The following is a 21,598-nucleotide window of genomic DNA, read 5'->3' on the forward strand; positions in this document are numbered from 1 at the left end:
TATCTTCCTTCTGTTGATTATCTCCAGTTTATCCTATAGATATTCTACTTGTACATGGTTATTTGCATGTCATTTCTTTTACTAAGACTGTGAGTTCTTTGAGAACACAGACTTTTTTTTTTTAATTTAGCCTTACTTTGTATCTGAAATACTTAGCACTGCTCCTAGCATATAGTTGGAACTTAATAAATGTTTACTGACTGAATGATTGATTTGAGTGAAGGCATAGATGATATGTTTAATCAGATCTATAGATGGCATAAAACTAAGGATTATAGCTTAACATGGATGGCAAAGTAAGAATCTAAACAGGCTATAAGTATGGGTTGATTCTGAAGATAAAATTAAATAGATATACATGTATGTGTATTCATAAATATATATTCATGTATTTACATTTGAATATATACATATATGGATATATAGATACACACATTATGCAACACACATACACACACATATCTACCCTTACACTTGGATTAAAAAAACCAGCTGCACAAGTACAGGATAAAGAAGGCATGGCTAGACAGCAGTTCATGTGAAAAAATCTGGGGGTGTCAGAGGACTGTAAGCTCCACATGAGTCAACCATGTGATGTGGTAGCCAAAAACATCTAATGTGATCCCAGGCTGCATTGAGAGAGGCACAGTGTTCTGAACATGGGAGGTGATAGTCTTGCTGTCCTCGACTTTGGTCAGACCACATCTGAAGTCTTATGTTCAGTTCTGGGAGGCATATTTAGGAAAAACAAAGACACACTGGACCATATCCAAAACAGGATGACCAGGATGCTGAGAGGACTGGAAACCAGGCCCTGGAGGACCAGTTAAAGGAACTCATGAAGCATAGCCTGGAGAAGAGATTTAGGGAAGGGATCTGAGAACTGTCTTTCCATATTTGAAGGGTTGTCATGTGGAAGATCTGCTTGCCCCAGAGGGCAGAGCGAGGAGCAAAGAGTAACATTTTCAGAGAAACAGATTTCATCTTCTTGTAAGGGAAAACTGCTGACAGTGAAGTGTCTGAGCTAAGAGGGGGCAGTCAAGTCCCCTCCACTGGGGAGACAGGACACCAGCAATAATCCTCTCCACTGAGAATCCCAGCAAAGTAGGGGTGGGAGGAGTGATTGCAGCCTACTGTGGTGGTGGTGGGGAATGGTGAGGAATAGGAGCAGAAACCAGCTTGGAGATGTATCAGGTAAGGTTTCCATATTATTGATTGATCCATCCTGATCCACTGCTTAGGGATCGATTCCCTGACCCTGCCCAGTTCCTGCTTCTATGTGGTGCTCTTTCTTTTCTTTCTATTATTGTAAACTATCACAGCTCAGTTCAGTTTTTAGATTCCTTGGGACAGAATTTTATTACAGCATTATCTGGATTTCATTTTCTCAATTAGACTATAAGCTCTTTGAGGTGTGGAGCACAAAGAAGGTGCTCATTCCACAGATACCACTAAATGCCAGGCTCGGTACCAAGTGGTAGATGAAAACTTATTAGCGTTCAATCTTTGGTAGCTGGGAAAAATGACTACCACCTTCTGTACATCATCAGACAGAGAGAAATGCACCACCCTAACTGGTATACATGGGCCTCCCAAGGGACTTGGGAAGGAAAAAAAGTTTGTGAGTCAGCCTCTTGACCCTCTACTCCTCCAGCCATCTCAGTACAGACAGGACTCAATCGGACCCCCTCACTATGACCTTCAGAGTCCTGAAGACCATCTTGAACTCTGCTCCTGCTGTCCTCTGGTCCTAGTGGGAGTTACCCTCAGTTCTCTATCTCTGTTTTTGGACAGAAAACTTTGCCTAGGAGTTACAGAGGGAGGGGCACAACGAATAAATAGCTTACTTCTTCCTCAGTAATCTGATCCCTTACAATGGTGGCATAGACTTCTGGAATCTGATTCCCACGTTAACCTTCCGGGCACTCAGTCCCTGCCTCAATATCCCCACAGCAGTAATGAGTACAAAAGTGCAGGAGAAAGGTGTCCTCTGACTTGGAACTTTCAGCCTCTCATCTACACTGGATTCCCTCCCACTTTCCACTCTAGGTCCCCTACCCCCACCCTCTAGAGGTTGCCGTGACAACAGTGAGGTCAGAAGGAGGGGTGGGACCTTTCTCCATCCTCCCTTTCTAAGAAAGTTCCTTTCCCCACCTCACTTCAGCCTCTCCCCAGCCCAGTCATTCACTTGAGACACTGGGGGTGGGGGTGGTCTGCTGTACTTCCCCCTGGGCTGGCCTACTTAAGGGCCCCTTCCTATTAATTACACTGTGGTGTAGGATGCCCCGGCCACAGCAGCTGTAGGAAGAAAGCCTGGGTTTAATTGCTGTCTCCGCTGGGATAGACCAGTTGTGACTGCTTATTGCCTTGGTTTTCTCATCTGTGAAATGGGAATATTAAAACCTAAAGCACCTGTCTCACAGAAGTGTTGTGAGAAGAAATGAGGTAATGTTTGTAGCCAGGATAACTGAATGTAACCCGAAATACACATGCCATCATTTTTGCTTCCTGAGGCCACTTCCCCTTCCATGGGCCTCAGTTTCCTGAAATGGAAATTACTAAATTCTCAACTAGGTGTAAGTCCAATGAACCAATGAAAATTGAGGCGAGGGGGTGAGTAGAGCTGTATTCTTGGGGAGATTGGATTTGGGAACCCTTCCCCGTCCCACCCACCCCCACCTCCCCTCTCCAGGTCGGCAGACTTACTGGAACCAAACTGTCCCCGAAGCGCCCCTAACCACAGAAACCATGCTCCAAACCCCAGCCCTAATTGAGGCACGAGCTACACACTCTGGTGACACACCCGAACACGCCCTAGCACTGGGGACACTCGAGTTTCCTCTTCGGGCCTCAAAGCCTAGCCGACTGGGAGTGGGAGTGGGGTGTGTACGGATGGGGGTGGTAGGGAGGGGTGCCCTGCCCGCCTGGCTCCCTTTCCCCCACTCCCCACCCCAGGCCCCCCGAATCCATTCCTCCCGAGGGGATGGAGGGCAGAGTGGAAGGAGTTAAGCAAGGTGAAGGGAACTGGGCGAGGGGGATGGGATACAGTGAAGTGGGGAAGGCGGAGGGGACGAAAGAGAAAGTGTGAGAGCGGGGGCGGGAGGGGGGGTGGTGAGCAGGGAGAGACAGAACATCCTGTGCCCGTCGCCGGATACAGCGCTGGAGGGAGGAGGGGGCGCGGAGGCGGAGGTAGACAGAGACTGGGGGGTGGCGGCGACTAAGAGATGGAGGGGGCTGGGAGGGGAAGGCGGGAGGCCTCGGAGCCCCAGAGATGCCCCTCCAAGCCCGCCCCCCACCCCCGGCCCCTTCTGCACAGTCCACACCACACCCTCGGCTCTGCGCTCGCTGGAGGCTCCTTCCCCCACCTCTGCGCTCACTCCCCCGTCCCCTGCGGCTCGCAGTCCGTAGCGGCCGCCTCCCGGTTTCCCCATCCTGCCTCCTCCTTTCTTTGGAAGGAGAAAAGGCTACAAGGCCGGCCTCAAAGTCTGGGTTCCCTGGGAAAGGAGGTTGTTGAGTTGAAAGACATATGCCAGCGGGTAATCCGGTTCTGCTGCTTAATTACGCTTGATTTTGGGCGAGTCTCAGTTTCCTCATCTGTAAATGGAGGGGATTAGACCTGTCCAAGGTCCCTTCCAGCTTTAGAACTCTGATCCCTTGATATCTAAGGCTGAAAAAGAGTATATTATTATATCCATTCCACAAATGAAACTGAGTTTTAGTAAAATTAAGCAATTTTCAAAGACTGGCAGGGGAAAACCTTAGTAGTAAGCTTTGGTAGTGGATCGCAACCCAGATCTTCTGACTCCACTACCCCAACCAATAATTTGGTTAATTCTCCCTGCCATCTGTCAAAATCTTCTGATTCATTGATCAAGGGAATTGAACAGCTAGCTGCCATAGTTATGAAAGTATGAGGTTTGGAGATTGGATTTGAGTTAAGGAACAAGGAATACACAAAAGGACGTCATAGACAAAGAGGGTCATAATCTAGTGGGGCTGTTCTGTTCAAAAGAAAACAGACCCAACTGGGCTTTATGGAAGCCTCATTTGAGGAGCTGTGTGGTTACTTTCTGTCAGGCTGAGTTGCCTTAGAATCTTACCGTTCAAGGATTCTTCCAAGCTCCCCAAGGTGAAAGGTATATGAGTTCTGAGCAGAGGCATGGACATGACCCAGTAAAAATAGATAGGTTCAGAGAAGAGAAGGCTCCAAGAGGCTTCTGGGAGCTGAATGCTGTAAAGTCTTCCAGTCAGGGACATTCCTGAAGGGGGAGAAGGACTCCCACCACATAACAAATTCAAACTTTACACAACAGTGGTGCACTGAAAATGCTGGATTGGAAGTTAGAGAGCCTGAGCACTTATCTTGCTTCCAATTTAATTTGTCAACAAGCATTTATTAAGCATTATCTCTCTCTCTCTCTCTCTCTCTCTTTCTCTCCGTGTGTGTGTGTGTGTGTGTGTGTGTGTGTGTGTGTGTACACCAGATACTTGCTCTCTGACTTTGCCTAAATTACTTCATTTTCCTGGGTGTCAGTTTCCCTCTCTGTAAAATGAGGATAATAATACTGACTTCCTACCTGCCAAGGCTGTCATGGGGAAAGCTCTTTAATTATATTGAAATGGAAACTATTATACAAATGAAGTTTGGTTAAAATGAAGATGAAGGGGGAAAGAAGGCCCATAAGAATATTCTGAAGGGTTTATAGATTAAAAAAAAAAGATCCTTTCACTCTGGTGATGTGGAGGGGGTGAAAACTGTAGGGTTTATGGGGGTAATTGCTGATAAATGTCTCAGGCATTTGCCCCTTTTCCCTCACTGGCTACTTCCCAGAGTCTCTGTCTAGTGGTTAGCAAAAAAAAAAAAAAAGAAGTGGGGGGGCAGAGGAGGGAGAAGTGGGTGGGAATGTGGGAATCACAGGGACATCGGGGTGTAGGGTGGAGGAGACAGAGTTGGACTGCATTTGAAAATTTCAGGAACAGTGTGTTACTGTCCACCCGAAGCTCTGAGCCTCCCTTGTAACACATAAGACTTTAAAGCTCTTCACAGTCTGGCTCCAGCCTACCTTTCCAGGCTTATTGCATATTATTCCCCTTCATGGACGCTATGTTCCAGCCAAATTGGCCTACATTCTGTTCCCTGAACTTGGCAGTCCATTTCCCCCCTCCATGACTTTGCACAGGCTGTCCCCCTGGCCTGGAATGCCCTCCCTCTTCACTTCAGCACCCTAGAATCTCTAACCTACTTCAAGCCTCAGCTCAGGTGCTGTCTTCTATGGGGGACCTTCCTTGATCCCCCAATGCTATTGCCCCTTCCCTCAAGCCCTCATCTTTGTACAGGCATCTGTTTTGAAGTGCCCATGTAGAGTAGCACAGTGGAATGTATTTTAGACTTGGTGATAGAGGACTTGCATTCACTTCCCACTTGCTGGCTGTGTGACTTTGGATAGATCACTTCTCTCTACGCCTCAGTTTTTTCATCTGTGTAATGAGGGGATTGGACTAAATGGCTTCCAATGTCCCCTGCCGGTTTATAATCTATGATTCCATGTTGTTCCTCCCTGGTAGAACAGGAGCTCCTTGAGGTTAGGGGAGATTTTTTCATTATGATTTTCTATCTCCTGTCTAGAAGCAGCTAGATGGTTCAGTGGAGTCAGGAAGACTCATCTCCCCGAGTTCAAATCCAACCTCAGACACTTACAGGCAGTGTGACTGTGGGCAAGTCCCTTACTTCTGTTTGCCTCAGTTTCCTCATTTGCCAGATGGACTGGAAAAGAAAATGGCAAAGCACTCCAGAATCCCTGCCCAAGAAAACCCCAAATGGCATCATGAAGAGTCAGATACTATTGAAATGACCAAGCAACAAAACAATCTCTATTTAACATGTGTCTTACACAATAGGAGGTTCCTAATAAATGCTTGTTGAATTGGACTTGAAGCAACAGAGTGAAATCTCCTGGAGATTTTTTGATTCTTTACTGTATGGCAGTGAGAACTATTACTGAAAGATTGGGGCTGACTTGACTCAGGCCTATCAGTGTGGTCTGTCCCACTGGTTTATAACTACCAACAACTGGTTTGACCTTGGGCAAGCCACTGAACCTTGGTATTATAGTGGAGAGAGTGGTAGACCTGGAATTAGGGAGAGCTCAGTTTGAGTTTCAGATGCTTCTTAATTGTCTAACCCTGGGCGAGTCACTTAACCTCTCTTAACCTCAGTTTTTCTCATCTGTAAAATGGGGATAATAATAGCACCTGCCTCACAGTGCTGTGTGAGGATAACACATGCACAGTACTTTGCAAACCTGTTGTTGGTGTTGTCTTCTCTGACTTTTCTTGACCCCATTTGGGTGTTTTATTTTGTTTTGTTTTGTTTTTTTTGCAAAGATACCGGAGTGGTTTGTCATTTCTTTTTCCAGTTCATTTACAGATGAGGAAACTGAGGCAGACAGAGTTAAGGGACTTGCCCAGGATCACATGGCTAGTAAATGACTGAGGCTGGATTTGAATTCAGGTCTTCCTGACTCCAGGTCTAGCTCTCTGTCTCCGTGCCCCCAGATGCTCTTGCAAACCTCTATAAATCATAGCTATGCTTACCCACTTTGGACTTCAATGTTTTCCTTTGTAATTGAAGGGGTTGGACTAAATGACTTCTGAAGGACCTTCCAACCCTAAATCTCTGATCTTACGTTCACTCTCTCCCCTACCCATCCCCAGAAGCCTCTGTTTAGGCTGTTGGTTGGTGGGTTAGGGATGCTCAGAGCTTTTTGTTTCCCACCTCCTACCACCCTAATGGGAGAGACCAGCTCAAGTTTTAACCGGCGACCAAACTTTACCCAGTGCTCCCGAGCCAACTCTTTGGTCTTTCCCTCTGCTTCCCTAAACACTCTGGGAGAGGTCCTCTTCTTGCACCGTGCTACAATGGCGGGCCAGGGAGGGGAGGAAGGAAGGACAAAACCGAAAGGCTAACTGAAGGAACCCAGGACTGGCCCCAGGGCTCCCTCCCCACATCACCCCCTTACTCTGTCTCCCCCGACCCGGATGGATCTCCTGGGTGTGAGTAGCCCAGAAGGACAACCAAGAGCCAATGGCATTCTGCTGCCCTCTAATGGCAGTGGATGGGCAGGAATGATCCGACCAAAGCCTGATCAACTTCTAAAAGTAAGATTGATAACAGGACCTGGAGCTGGGAAGGACCCTTACAGAGATCATCTACTCCACGTCCCTTATCTTACAGAGAAGGAAACTTAGGTCCAGGAAAGGGAAATTACTTGCCCAAGGTCATACAGGTACGAGTCAGTATATGTTGTGTCTTTTAAGATTTCCTTGGGTCTATCTAGTCCATTGGATCCTAGCTGACCTTACTTCTTTCCCCCTGACCCTTTGGTTTCCCTCATCTCTATGCCAAGTTTTCTTGCCCACTCAGGGAGGCCCTCCCCTAGTTCCCTTTGTTTCCTGAGTTCCGGGTTCTGATTTTGGTTCCTTGAGTTCTAGGTCTTATTGGAGGTTCCAATTCCGGAAGCCTCTGCCTGGGGTGCCTGGGGTCCAAGCTCCCCACCTGAGGGGGAGCTGACAAGCATGGATCTCATGGACTTTAGACTCCGGAAGGGTGTGGTGGGTCTGGCCACAGGGGCAGGCGCCATCTACCTGCTCTACAAGGCCATCAAGGCTGGCATGAGCAGTCATTCATCCTGCTCAACATCTTCACCCGTCTGCATTGCCCGTAAGTTCTTGGGGCTCCTGGGAGAGGGCTCTGTCTCACAGGCAACCTCCAAACACAAGCGATTCCTACACAGGGAGATCACCAAGGTGACTCCTCCAACCTCCCCCACCATTCTTTGCTGGTATCTGCCCTCCAGCCTCCCAAGAACAAGTGATCATAGAAAGGGCTGGCAGATTTGACTAGTGTCAAATCAACAAGATCTCAAAGCATGACCTGGTAGATCTCCAAACTGGGGGCCACCTAATATGTGCCACCCTCCCTCTGTGCCCAGTTTGAGTTTTACTGAGATTTCTGGAGAGTGCATTAAATTTGGCATCAGCCACTGCTCAGGAGCTTCTCTGCCTAAATTCTCACCTATGTTGTCTGTAGACTTTGGGGCAGACACTGAAGGGGAGTTTCCTCTACCAGAAAAGTCAGGGTTTCCCCTTCCTTGCTCAGATCCAAAGCGCACTCCCCCTTTCCTTGCTCGCTCTTCAATCCCTCACTCATCCTGAGTCCTGGGATTGGGGGTGGGATGGGCACTGCCTAGGCCTAGCCATTGAGCGAGAGCGGCATGGAAAGGACTCTGGAGAACTTCGAAGGCTTCTCAACTCACTGGAGAACAAACAAGATGAGTACTCCAAGGGCATGATCCTCCACAGCATCACCCGGTGTGTCTACTTGTTGGAAGCTGAAGTGAGGAGCGGCCCAGGGAAGGGATGATGGGCAGAGGGAGAGAGAAGGAGGGAGGGAGAAAGCTCTCATCCCCCACAACCCCCAACTGCCTGGGAGTGAATGGGGCCAGGATCCTTCTGGCCAATGAACTGATACCATCTGGGACCACATTCCAGGAAACCAAGGTGGGGGTGGGGGTGGTGGTTAAGAACCATTTGAGTGGCAGGAGGTGAGGGCAGGGGTTCATTCTTTTGTCCCTAGTCTTGATGTTAGGGAACCGAGTGGCCCCAGGGCTCCCTTTTCTCTCCTCCTTCTTCCATGTCCCTCCCACCTTTCACCCCATACAGGCCTCTACCTGCACCTTTGAGGACATCAGGTTGGTGGGTTCCCTGCTCGATGACAAGGACAACAGTGTCAAAATCCAAGCTCTCAATACTCTGAAGGCTTTTTCTGGTATACGGAAGTTCAGGCTTAAGATCCAGGTGAAGCCAGGGGCAAGTGATAAAAGGGCAGTCTAAGGGAGGATGAGAAAGGCAAGGGAGACTCTGAATCCCTGAATGCTTGGATGCCTGGCTTGCTTAAGTAAACGCTATAGATATACACAAGCTGTCCATCCCTTTAGCTGTAGTAAAAAGCTCTGTAGCCCTAATAAAAGCTGTGAGTTCCTTAGGCCCTGGAACCTGAGCTTAAGGCTGGCAACATTTAGGGAGGGTGAAGAAGGACCACCATGATGGGGATGGGGACTTTGCTGGTGGAGAAGGAAGGCTGGGTGATGGCTCCGAATGGCAGCGTGGATATATATCCGGTGAGGGTAGACTGGAAGTACCAAGCATGTATATGAGTCATGCATGTTTAACCCATCTCCAGGATATTAAATTCAGCTCAACAAGGGTTTTTCCAGCCTGCACGTATGCTTGGCATTGTGTGAGGGCCTGTGAGAAACACAGCTGAAATCAGACACGTTTTTTGCTAAGAGCACTTGAGGGAGATGGGATATAAGTTAGCGAAACAAACAATAAATAGGAAGGCCTGGATAAGTGGTCTTCAGACTTTCGCACTATTATAGAAATCTTTCACATGCGCTGCTCATAATAGCTCAGTTCATTCCATTCAGTCAGGGTCAACTCTTGACCACCCTTTTGGGATTTTCTTGGCAAAGATAATAAAGTGTTTGTCATTTCCTTCTCTAGCTCATCTTGCAGATGAGGAAACTGAGGCAAACTGTTAAATGATTCACCCAAGGTCACTCAACTAGTAAGAGTCTGAGGTCAAATTGGAACTAAGGGAGATAAGACTTCCTTACTTCAGGCGTAGCACTCTACCCACTGATCCACTCAGCTGCCCTACTCATTTCCATTAATATGCCTTTATTAAATTACATTTAATTTAAATTAAATACATTAAAATACCCTGCCCATTTCCATTAATTGAGGAAATACTTAATGGCAAAAAGATACTATAGATCTAGTATTGGGACCACCAAATCCAACTCCTTTATTTTACAGAAGGGGAGACTGAGGCCCAGAGAGGTTAAATGACTTTTATGTTTAGAACAGGTAGGGATCTTAGTATAGATGCCCAATGTCACACAGCCAATAAGAGGCAGAGCCAGGATTAAAATCTATTTCTCTTGATTACAAAGCCTTTCCATTGTACCACCCTTGCCTCTCAACACTTTTAAATTAATTTGAATTTTATTTACCACAGCAGTATTTACATGTGTTAGGAAAATATCCATTCTTTTTTGTTGTTCAGTTGTCTCTTTTGTGTCTGACTCTCTGTGATTCCATTTGAGGTTTTCTTGGCAAAGATACTGAAGTGGTTTGCCATTTCCTTCTCCAGCTCATTTTATAGATAAGGAAACTGAGTCAAGCAAGGTTAAGTGACTTGCCTAGGGTCACACAGCTAGTAAGTGTCTGAGGTCAGATTTGAACTCAAGAAAATAAATCTTCCTGCCCTCAGGTATGGGTACTCTATCAACTGCGCCACCTAGCTACCACACATACAAGTGTATTTGTATTATTTACTCAATCTATGGGATAGCTAGATGGTGCAGTAGATAGAGCACCAGTGCAGGAGTCAGGAGGACCTGAGTTCAAATCTCACCTCAGACACTTGACACTCACTAGCTGTGTGACCTTAGGCAAGTCACTGAACACCAGTTGCCTCTTCTGGGGTCATCTGCAGTCATCCTGATGAATATCTGGTCACTGGATTCAGATGGCTCTGGAGGAGAAATGAGGCTGATGACCTGCCCAGCCCTCCCTCACTCAAAACAAAGTCAAGTTCAAGTCACGTCATCATTTCTCTGATGGCATGGTCTTCTTCGGCAATGAAGGATGAACACACACACAACTCAATCTATGAAAGGTATGTTTGCATATTTATCATTCCAAATCACAGGGTGTACTTTCTGGACATTAAAATAAGGCTAGAACATATGAACTGCCTAACCCCTTGCTCTCCCCAAAGCCTCTGCTGACAGGTTGGGAACCAGAATGCTCTTAGTTAAATGTCAGTTGATCTATTGGTACAGACTGCACGTGGTAGGGGAGTTCAGAGAAGTGTAAGATCAGAATGGACTGGTGTACTCAAGGGAGGCTTCATGGATGTGAGTAAAAACTTGAAGGAATGGTTAAGACTTGGATAAGTGGAGAGGGCAGAAAGAAAATATTCGAGGAGTAGGGGAGTGAACAGAATGACAGAATGTCTGACTTGGAAGGGACTTCCAGGACCATCTTCTCCAATCCTTTCATTATAAATGTGAGGAAGCTGAGGCAAATGCTACCCATTGATTTGGCTAAGGACTCTCAATGAGTTAGTGTCAAAGCCAGGACTGGAATCCAGCTCTTTTGATTCCAACAGTATAAGAGAGGTATATGTTCAGGGAGGGTGAATAAGGACCACCATGATGGGGATGGTGAATTTGCTGGTGGAGAGGGAGGGCTGGATGAGAGCTCCAGATATCAACACCTACCTACATCTTAAGGTATGTGTCAAAAACTAGTGGAGCATAATGTTTTATGGATGGGGCAGCTAGTGATGCAGTGGATAAGAGTGCCAGGCCTGGAGGCAGGAAGCCTAATCTTTTTTTTTTTAGATAAACAATATTTTATTAAGGTTTCAGTAAACTTACATAATAGAAACATGTAAATGAAATAAAATTTACAATGGCCTCATGACCACCATCCTAAGTCATTACACTTGTTTCCTAGCAAGAGAGTGACTCAGTAATTAAATCACTTAATCTAGCAGTATAAAGAAAACACTTTTAATAGTATTGAATATATATCTCTATATTTTCACACAGTTAGGGAGCAAGCACATTATGAAATAAGGGAATACAGTTATGCAACAGCAAGGCAAAAATATTGAATTTAACTACATCCTTATTGGAGTGTGAATATTCTTTTGTATATTAAATACTTTACAATTTAGTTCCTTTTGTCCTCTCTCCCATGCTTAAAAAAGTGTGTACGTATATATATATATATGTATAGGTATGTATATATATCTTAATATACGTATATATGGCAAAGTTCTCCTGCACTGTAGAAGTCAGTTTCTAAGAGCCTTCTCCTCTTCCCCTGAATATGGGTTAAGAGGTTGGGGTGTGGGAGGAGTAGGCAATAGGGGAGGCAATCCCATTTAAAGATAAAAGGTACAATTTCTTTAAAAAGCACTGAACCTAAATCATTTACATCTAGTACCTGCTTTTCCACAGACTAATGACTTTTAATGTGCATCTCTATACAGCATTCTATTAATAAGCCTAATCTTCTTGAGTTCAAATCTGACCTCAGATACCTACTAGCTGTATGACCCTAGGCAAGTGACTTAACCCTGTTTGCCTCAGTTTCCTCATCTGTAAAAGGAACAGGAGAAGGAAATGGCAAACCTCTCCAGTATCTTCACCAATAAAACCCCAAACAGGGCCATGAAAAGACTGAAACAGCTGAACAACAATGTTTTATAGAGAAGGAGGGTTCAAAAATTTCTGGGCTTTGAATGCCAGGTTGATGAGTTTAGAATTTATCTTGATAGGACTGGGGTATTTTACTGAGTTTTTGAGCAGGTAAGTTACAGAATAAAAACAGTGTTTTAGGAAGATTAATTTGTCAGTGAATGGCAGTGTGGGCTAATGGCTAGAGAGCTGATTTCAGTTTCAGGAAGACTTGGGTTCTAGTCCTACCTCTAACACATACAAATTATGTGTGACCCTGGGCAAGTTATTTAACTACTAAGTGCCCCCAGGCAATTCACTGAGACCAAATTGCTAAGTATTTGGCCCTCTGCATTGGTAGGGAGATTTTTCTCAAGGTGAATTCCCTTTACCAATGAGATCTCACAGAAGTCTGGATCCAAAATTTGGTTGTGGCCTACAGGGGTGAATCTCTTATTCTCTGCTTATCTAACTGGGGGCGGTGTGTGTGGCAATGTGATACAATGGAAAGACTCAGGAGACAGATGACCTGACTTCAGATCTTGCCTCTTACCACCTGTGTGACCATGGGCAAATCATTTAGGCACCCTGGGCCCCAGCTTATTAGTTATAAAATGAGGGGGTTGGACTTGCTGGTCTTTGTACATCTATGATTCTCTTATGCCTACTCATCTTTCGAGTGCTTGCCTAAATCTCACTTCTCTGCCCATGTCAGCCCTTATTGATCCCTCTGAGGGACTTAGGGTGGGTAGTCACATTTGCCACCTAGAATACATTGCCTTGGGCTACGATCTATTTCATGTATATGTGTCTTGCTTCCCCAGTTAGACTGGGATTGTCTTATAGCCCTTAGTATTCCCCCACAGTTGAGCATGTGATCACTGAATAAATATCTTTTTATTAATTTAAATGGTCTGTGTTATTATACTTCATTTTAGACTGTGAATTCTTTTTAAAAATATATTTCTATTCATTATGTTCAATATTTTCCAATTACACATAAAAGATTTTTAACACCCATTTTTAAATGTTTTAAATATTAAGTTCTCCCCCTCCTTGGGAGATTGGGAATAATGACCCCAGTGGGGGTTGCTCATCCATTTGAGCCTTAGCTCCTCTCTCACCCAGTTTCTGTAGTCTTACCTTAGTCTCACCTTTCTCAGTAATACCTCCTAGCCTAGGCATTTTGGCCCCACTAGAGTCAATTTATAGGAGACTGGTGGATTGGATGTTCTCAAGAACTTTGGTTGGGGTAGAGGAGTGCAAAGTGATGACTTGGGGAGGGAGGGCACTGAAGGCATCCAGGGTTGGAAAAATCTGATCTCAGAGTCAGACTCCTCTTTCTTCCTCTTCCCCAGGAGCATTCCATCAAAGTCCTGGAACTGATCTCCACTGTGTGGGATTCGGAGTTGCACATTGCGGGCTTGAGGCTACTCAATGGATTGCCATTGCCTGACTTTGCTCACCCACAGCTCCGTCGGGTGATGCCTTCCCTCATGGAGATCTTGCAGACGGACAGCATACTGGCCCAGGTACCGGAGGACAGCAGTCGTGAGTGGCATCTTTCTCCATTAGTCAGCCCCTCCCCCACAGCACACCTAGACAGGCATTTACTTGTGACATAGTCCCCACCTTTTCTTCAATGGTAAACTGAGTCACTTCTGGTTTCCCTTGCCCCAGCTCCCTCTGCCCACCCTGCACCCCCAAATCTCACACTTAGGTGCAGCTCCCTTTCTCAGAGCACTGACTTTGGAGTTAAAAGGACCTGGGTCCAAATTTGTGTCTTGTCACTAGCTTTGGAAACTTGGGCAAATCACTTTAAACTCTTTGAGCCTCATTTTCCTCATCTGTAAAATGAGAGAATTGGATTCGATGAACTCTGAGGTCCTTTCCAAATCTAAATCAATGATTTTGCTATGATAATAATATGGTATTTTAGTGCTTGCAAAGCACTTTACAATTATCTTGTTTTATCCTCACAACAACACTGTAAGAGGGCATGGTTATTATTCCCGTTTTACAGATAAGGAAACTGAGGTATGAAGAGGTAAAGTGGCTTGCCTAGGGCCACACAGCCAGTAAGTATCTGAGGCAGAATTTGAACTCAGGGCTTCCTGAACATCAGATTCAGCGCCTTATCCACTGCTCCACCTAGCTGCCCTAGGTGATATTCTCCCCTCCCCTTTCAGGTCCAAGCAGTTCGACTCCTGAGTCATCTGGCCCAGAAAAATGACCTATTATATGACATCCTTAACTGCCAGGTAAGTCTACTCTCACCCCCATGGGGGAGGGGGAGTAAGGAGTGAGGTTGAAGGAGTCAGGGTGGTGGTTGTTTGCCCTTCCTTCTTGAAGAGGACCATGACATCAGGGAGATGATGTCATGATTTGCAATTGACTTGGATCTGAGTGAGGGAGGAGCTGTGCAAAGTCACCAGCCTCACTATCTCCTCAGGAGCCGTCTGGGTCCGGTGACCAGACATTCATCAGGACACCTGGAGATGGGCCCATGCTACCTGTGTGTCCAGCAATAGAATAACTGACCTACTGCCTTTCACTTAACTGTACTGGACACCCAATTTCAATAGTGATTTTCTCTTTCCCCTAATGTGCCTGATTTCTAAGTACATTTCTAATGCCAAGACATTCAAAACAACTTGATCTCTTCTGTGTTTTTCTTCTCTAGATGTACTTCTAAAATATAATAACAATGAATTGCTAAGTGTACAACTGTACTTGGGCATGCAGGGGATGTAGAGGCAAAGGGGACCATAGGGAGCATGGATTGTAGATTCTCAGGGTATAGAAGAGAGTTGAACAGATCATCTTATCTATTCCCCTCTACCCATAATGCTTAGCATTAAAACCATCCTGAAGAGGAAGAGGGGAGAAGTGGTCTTATTTAGAAGGAGTTGCCATTGAAGACCTAAAACTTTGGAGGTTTGAAGTGGATAAGAGGGAGCCCCTGATGCTATCCCTTTCCATAACTAAAGTTCTGTGGAGATGGGTAAGGGAAGAGAGATAGAGATATTTTATTTTTATTTTATTTTTTCCCAATTACATGTAAACAAAAATTTTAACATTCTTTAAAAAATATTTTAAATTATATTTTATAAATGATATATTTTAATTATATATAAATTATTTATAAATTATAATTTCATAGAATATATAACATTATATAATATTTTATATATTACATATTCTCCCCCTTCTTTTCCCCCTCATTGAGGAGGCAACCACTTTGATATAGATTATACATGTGCAGTCATGCAGAACATTTCCATATTAACCATGATAAGAAAACGGAGGCAAGTAGAGGCTAAATGACTTATCCAATGTCACGCAACTAGCAAGTGTGTGAGGTTGAATTTGAACTTAGCCCTAGCACTCAATAACTGTCCCGAGATGGGGTAGACTTGGAGGAGTCACCTGAAGAAGGGAGTTGGTAGTGAGATTTCATAATGTAAAAACTGCCTAGCTTGGAGTCAGGAGAATTGAGTTCTGATCCTGGCTCTAACATTTACTGAGCTGTTTGACTCTGGGCAAGCCACTTGTCCCCTCTGAGCATCAGTTTTTTCATCTGTAAAATGGGGATTATAATATCGGTACTACTTAACCTCATAGGGATTTATCCTGAGGAAAGTCCTTTGTAAATATTCAAAGGCTATGGAAACATGACTATTTCTTTGTCTTCTCTCTAACCTTTCCTTCCCACCCACCCCACCCCATTAGGTACATAGTAATTTCCTGAACCTATTCCAATCCACGCAACCTGGGAGCCTGCTGTTTGAGGTGCTAGTCTTTGCAGAGCGACTGAGTGAGGGTCGGAGTTCTCCCCATTACCGAGCAGTGAACTGGCAGTATAATGAACAATCTTTGCACGAAGCACTCTTTGGGGATGAGTCTCGCCTGGCTGACCGGCTGCTGGCTCTGGTCATTCATCCAGAGGAGGAGGTGCAGATTCAGGCTTGCAAGGTCATTGTCAGCCTTCAGTGCCCTCAGGATTTTGGCAACCGGCCCTCTTCCTGCCATGAAACCAATTCCTACTTTAATGAAGGGGATGCCAGTTAAGGAGAAACCAATAAATGTCATATGGGAGAGAGAGAGAAAAAAACAGCAAAGAAAGTGGGGCGGGGATACTTGAGAAGAGGCAGCATTTGTTCCAAATCAGAGCTCCAGAGAGCCTCCCAGAAGTCATCTTGGCCAACCCCAGTCCCCAGGGAAGAACAGCATATGTGTCATCCCCCTAAACATTTCCCTCATTAGCATGAAATACAAAGAGCACTGGATTTGGAGTCAAAGGACCTTGGTTCAAATGTCGGCCCTGCCCCCAATATTTAGGTGATCGTAGGCCTAAGTGTGCTACAGAGAAAGTGGGTTCCAATCCCAGATCTATCACTATGTGTGTGACCATAGACATGTCACATCATCTCATCTGTTGGTCAAAATGGCCTTTTAGGGTGGTCTCTAAATAAGTCTATAATATTGATATTTTATCCATGAAAAGCTAGAAGCTGCACTGGTCCCCAGATAACTCAGAAATTCAAAGACAAGAATTCATCTTCTTCCTCCATCCCCTCCTCCAGCACCCAGATACACCTTTTTGGACAACTAATGTCTTGCAGAATCTGTTTTTCCTTTTTTAGAGATTTAGATCACTTCTTAAATTTCCAAATATGGAGTCAGAAAGTGTGCCCTGCACATCCATGGACATGCACTGAACAGGAGGCACTGCACGTCCATGGACACGCACTGCACAGGGGGCACTGCACATCCATGGACACACACTGCACAGGGGGCACTGCACATCCATGGACATGCACAGGACTTGGGGATTGGACCAAAGGATTTGAAGATCAAGCCAAGGTCACCAAATTTATGTAGAGGGTTAGAATAGAGACCTTCTAGTCTAATCTCATTTAACAGGGCAGGGAGCAGAGGCCCAAGTGAGGTGACTGGTTGAAGGTCACACAGTTGAGTTAGTCTACAATCCAGGTGGTCTGATTTTCAGTGTACTGATGGTAGCATCACAATGTTTCCTCCTTGTGGGTGCTGAGTTGGTCTTGGTGGCGATTTGTCTTTTGTTCTCAAAGAGGACACCAGGAGGGTGATATCTTGACTTGCAAGTGAATTGGATTTAAGTGAGACAGAGCTGTGCAAAGTCATCAGCCTCACTCTTCCTGAGTCATTGGAGTCCAGTGACAAGACATATAGGTCCCCATTGGTCTTAGTTATGCCTAGGCAGAATCAAATGATGGAAAGAATCACTAGATTTGAAGTCAGAGGACCTGTGTTCAAATCCTGATTCCATCACTAACTACCTGTGTTACCTTGGACAAGTCAAAATCTCTTTGGTTCTTAGTTTCCTTAACTTTGAAAGAAAAGGGTTGGATTAGATACTCCTGCGGGTCTCTTACAGATTCGAATCTCTGATCCTAAGAAACCCATACTTTGGGGAGTAAAATGGCTATTCTAGTCTGAACCAATTGGGGATGCCTCCTAGAAATCATCCTTCCCCTGAGTCCGGGGCTTGCTTCCTCCCAGCTCTGCTCTCCTCTGCAGATGGGGTCTTGCCCCTTTTAGGGACTCAGAAAGGATTTGAGGAAGGTCATAGAGATGAGGAGAGATCCAGCTCAGTCACCATATCCTTTTGTCCTAAGATACCAATTCTGATCTTTCTTTAGATGATAGATCTCAGGCATATCCATTCAAATCATGAGATTACTCTTGTGGTTTTTTTTGCTAACAAACTACAAAATATATTAGTTCAAGCACATGTAGCATGGGGGTGTCATTGTGTGACTCAGAGGGAAGCACAATTGACAAATTTGGTCTCTTTTCCCTCCAACCTCTAAGGGAGGCTTCGTATCCTGCCAAGAAGGAAATAGGAGTTTGGGGTCCAGAAGCTTGTCCACTCTGCTCTCCTTGGAGAGAGTGTGCTGGGCTAGAATACCTGTTTGCTTTAATATTCTTAGTCTGGGAAATGTGATGTTCAGGTTCAACTTAAATTTCTGATTTCTAATCATTAAAAGAGGAGGACCCAAGCTTTAAATGCAAGGTTTGATTCTCCATCAAATAACAGTTCAAAAATGAACATATATTGCCATTAGCAAAGAAACCTATTTATCCAAATTGATGGCAAAATGGAAATCAGAGAAAGTATACTTAGGAGAACACACACCAGACAATAGAGCGAAGGAGCTCTCCTGTTGTGAAATAACTGTTCATCTAAGAGAGTCTCTGATCTCGTCCAAGGGGAAGTTCCCTGAAGGCTCTGAAAGCAGACTGGAGATAGAGACATGATGGACATTGCCTGCTCCTCTCATGTTAGATAAGTCCCAGAGTCCTTTTCATCAGCCAACTGAAGTGGAGGTGGCATTTTCCATCTCTCTCAGAGCTAGAAGCCATCTCTCTCTCTCTCTCTCTCTCTCTCTCTCTCTCTCTCTCTCTCTCTCTGTCTCTCTCTCTCTCCTTCTCTATCTGTCTCCTCTTTCTCTCTAGTCTCTCTCTTCCTCTGTCTCTGTTTTATCTCTCTGTCTCCTCCTTTCCACTCCTCCACTCTCTCCTCCCTTCCTCCTTCTCTCTCAAACTTCATCCATCCACTCAGATCCTTACATAGCTTCAGGGTATTGATTTCAATGACCAGTCTCGTACCAATAGGCTTTGGTACTTGGGTTACAAAAGTAAAAACAACATTTAATTAGCTGGCGTAGTGAATTGTGACATTAAAGTCTTCTTCTCTGTCACAGAATACCACTCCATCATTAGGAGAGAGTGGTACCTGTAGGGAATAGGTGGGACTAGGGGACATGTGTGGCCAAAAGTGACCCACACTTTCACCTGCAGTTACTGATGTCCTCCTATAAAGTCATCAGGTAAGCTAACTGGTTCACTGAGTCAGGCTTCTCTGCCGATCTGTGCCACACAGCTCCGTGGGCATCTGCACTAACTTTCTCACCACTGCTCTCTGCTGGGTGTCTCCACTAAGCTGGCACTGTTCTCTGCTGTCAGCTGCTGGTTTTCACCTGTTATTTACATTCTTCTCCGCCCCTGCATGTGTGTGTGTGTGAGAGCTCCAGGGGCAATTTCAGCTCTTTAGTGACTGAAATCTTTTGGCATTTAAACTTGTCTTTTAAAATGACTTTGTTTCATTTTTTTTTCTTACTAATCCCTGACTAATCCACAGTGTCACTTCGGGTTAGAAAATTTCTTTCAATGTTTTCTCCTATCATGCCAATTTTGATTCCTGAAAAGCTCGTTTTGGAAACAGCGCTGGAAGGGTCTGGATTTAGTTGGCAACTCATCCTGTTTTACTGCCGAAATGAAATTGTTGTTCTCCCTACAAAACAAAGCAAGAATAGCCCTTGCCTCTTCTATTTTTAATGGATTCATGCCATTCTAGATACTTAGATTGTATGAGTGATAAACAATTCCCTTAATAGTCACAAACTATTCCTTTCATAATATATTCTAGAATTTTAACAGGATTGGATGGCAAATCAAATTCTGGTTTGAGATTTCATCCTTTTCTCTTTTTAAAAAACCAGAACACTTGCCCCTCTTTAGGCATACCACTCCTTCTATTCTGCATTATTTAAAAAAGATCACTGATAGTACTGTAGGAATTACACTAGTCAGTTGTTTATTACAGTATCCTTGGACATGGTTCATCTATGCAAGACAACTGAAACTAAGTAAAGGGAGCTCAGTGCTCTCTTAGGTAGAAAATGTGGCCATGAGAGTCTGGTCCACTTGAAGAGGCAAAAGGGTTAAACTTTGTTTGGAACTCTGGTTGCATCTCCCTATGGAAGGTAGGTGGCACTGTGGGATGGAGTGCCAGGTCTGGTGCCAGGAAGATCTGAGTTCAAATTTGGCCTCAGATATTTACTATTTGGGTGACTCTGAACAAATCACTTCACCCTGTTTGCCTCAGTTTCCTCATCTCTAAAATGAACTGGAGAAAGAAACTACTCTAGCATCTTTGCCAAGAAACTCCCAAATGGAGTCACCAAGAGCCAGCACAACCGAAATGACTGAACGATAACCACAATGGAAAGTATGGACGTATTCATGAACATCTTACTGAAATCATAGCATCGTAGGGTAACGGATTTAGAGCCAAAAGTCCACCTTAGAGGCACTCTGGTCCAGTGCCCACATATTATAGATGACCAAGCCTATCTTCTTGATTTTCAGCCTTGGAAGGCTGTAGCAACTAGGTGGTGCAGCAGATAGAACCTGGGACCAGGAGTCAGGAAGATCTGAGTTCAAATACGGACTTAGACACTTATTAGCTATGTGACCTTGAACAAGTTACTTCTATTTGCTTCAGTTTCTTCCATAGCGTTATCTCCCAGGGTTGTTGTGAAGAAAAATGAGATATTTTAAAAATACTTTGCTATTATAATGATTATGAACCCATTCATACCTCACTTAGGATGAGTGACTAAGTCTTAGCATTGGGGATCAGCTCAAGCTACTGTGGCAGTGAGTTCCACCTTTGCCCTGGATCATAGGCAGAACTGTGAGAAATAGTGAGGTAGTGAGTCAGTTTAGAGAGAACCAGAGGAGAGCTAAAACCAGTCTGAATCCTTGGCAGTTGACGGGGCCAGGCTAAAACCTCTGTGTCCTCATAGCCTTCCTCCAGGGAGCCACTAATCCTAGCCAGGTAGATACAGTGGAAGCATTTCTTTACCAAGCTGTTCAATACATTCTTTCCACTTCCTGCCCTTAGGATCCCTCCCTCCCTCTGACTGGAGAGGGTGGAGAATGGACAGTGGAGAGCTCCTCCCAGATTCTCCATTTACAAAGGTGGTTGGTGGTTTTTCTCCTTCATTCACGAAAAAAACCAAAATAATGTCACTACGATAAAATCAAGTTTCAATGTGTCTGACTGTGGCGGATGAGACCAATATGAGCTCAGAATGATTTACCACAGATCGGGCACAGATAGTCTGTGTGAACATTTGGGGTGGATACTCTAAATTTGTGCATCCTGTGTTTCCCTTGAGCTGTTTCAATTCTGCTTTGCTTATAGAACATAGTACCTTCTCTGATGTGGGCATGCCATGCTGAACGTTTCTGTGCCAGTCTCCTATGTCACATAGTAAATTCCAAAGTTCTTGAGAGTGACCTTGAGAGTGTCCTTGTGTCATTTCTTCTGACCCCCCACGTGATCACTTGGACACCATCTCTTGGACAGCTATCTCTTTGTGTTCCACCTGGCCACATTCCACTCCACCACAGAGCTGTCCAAGACTGGACAACTATCCAAGACTGGG

At 44.9% G+C, this 21,598-nt stretch overlaps 1 protein-coding gene across 2 annotated transcripts; it reads left to right on the top strand.

Annotated features, from left to right (window-relative positions):
- The first annotated feature begins 2,660 nt into the window (after window positions 1-2,660).
- On the top strand, window positions 2,661-21,449 carry ARMC12 (armadillo repeat containing 12). 2 transcript variants are annotated; one of them, XM_072641877.1, is made up of 7 exons: window positions 2,661-3,014; window positions 5,627-7,720; window positions 8,250-8,395; window positions 8,722-8,856; window positions 13,676-13,849; window positions 14,507-14,578; window positions 16,050-21,449. In XM_072641877.1, the coding sequence occupies exons 2-7, from the start codon at window positions 7,576-7,578 to the stop codon at window positions 16,386-16,388; spliced, it is 1,011 nt and encodes a 336-aa protein (XP_072497978.1). In that variant the 5' UTR covers window positions 2,661-3,014; window positions 5,627-7,575; the 3' UTR covers window positions 16,389-21,449. The 2 variants fall into 2 exon arrangements, with proteins under 2 accessions (XP_072497978.1, XP_072497979.1); XM_072641878.1 differs by lacking the exon at window positions 2,661-3,014 and adding an exon at window positions 3,105-3,189.
- Window positions 21,450-21,598: the final 149 nt, after the last annotated feature.

The sequence above is a fragment of the Notamacropus eugenii genome, chromosome 2 (genome assembly GCF_028372415.1).
Source record: "Notamacropus eugenii isolate mMacEug1 chromosome 2, mMacEug1.pri_v2, whole genome shotgun sequence".
Lineage (NCBI taxonomy): Eukaryota > Metazoa > Chordata > Mammalia > Diprotodontia > Macropodidae > Notamacropus > Notamacropus eugenii.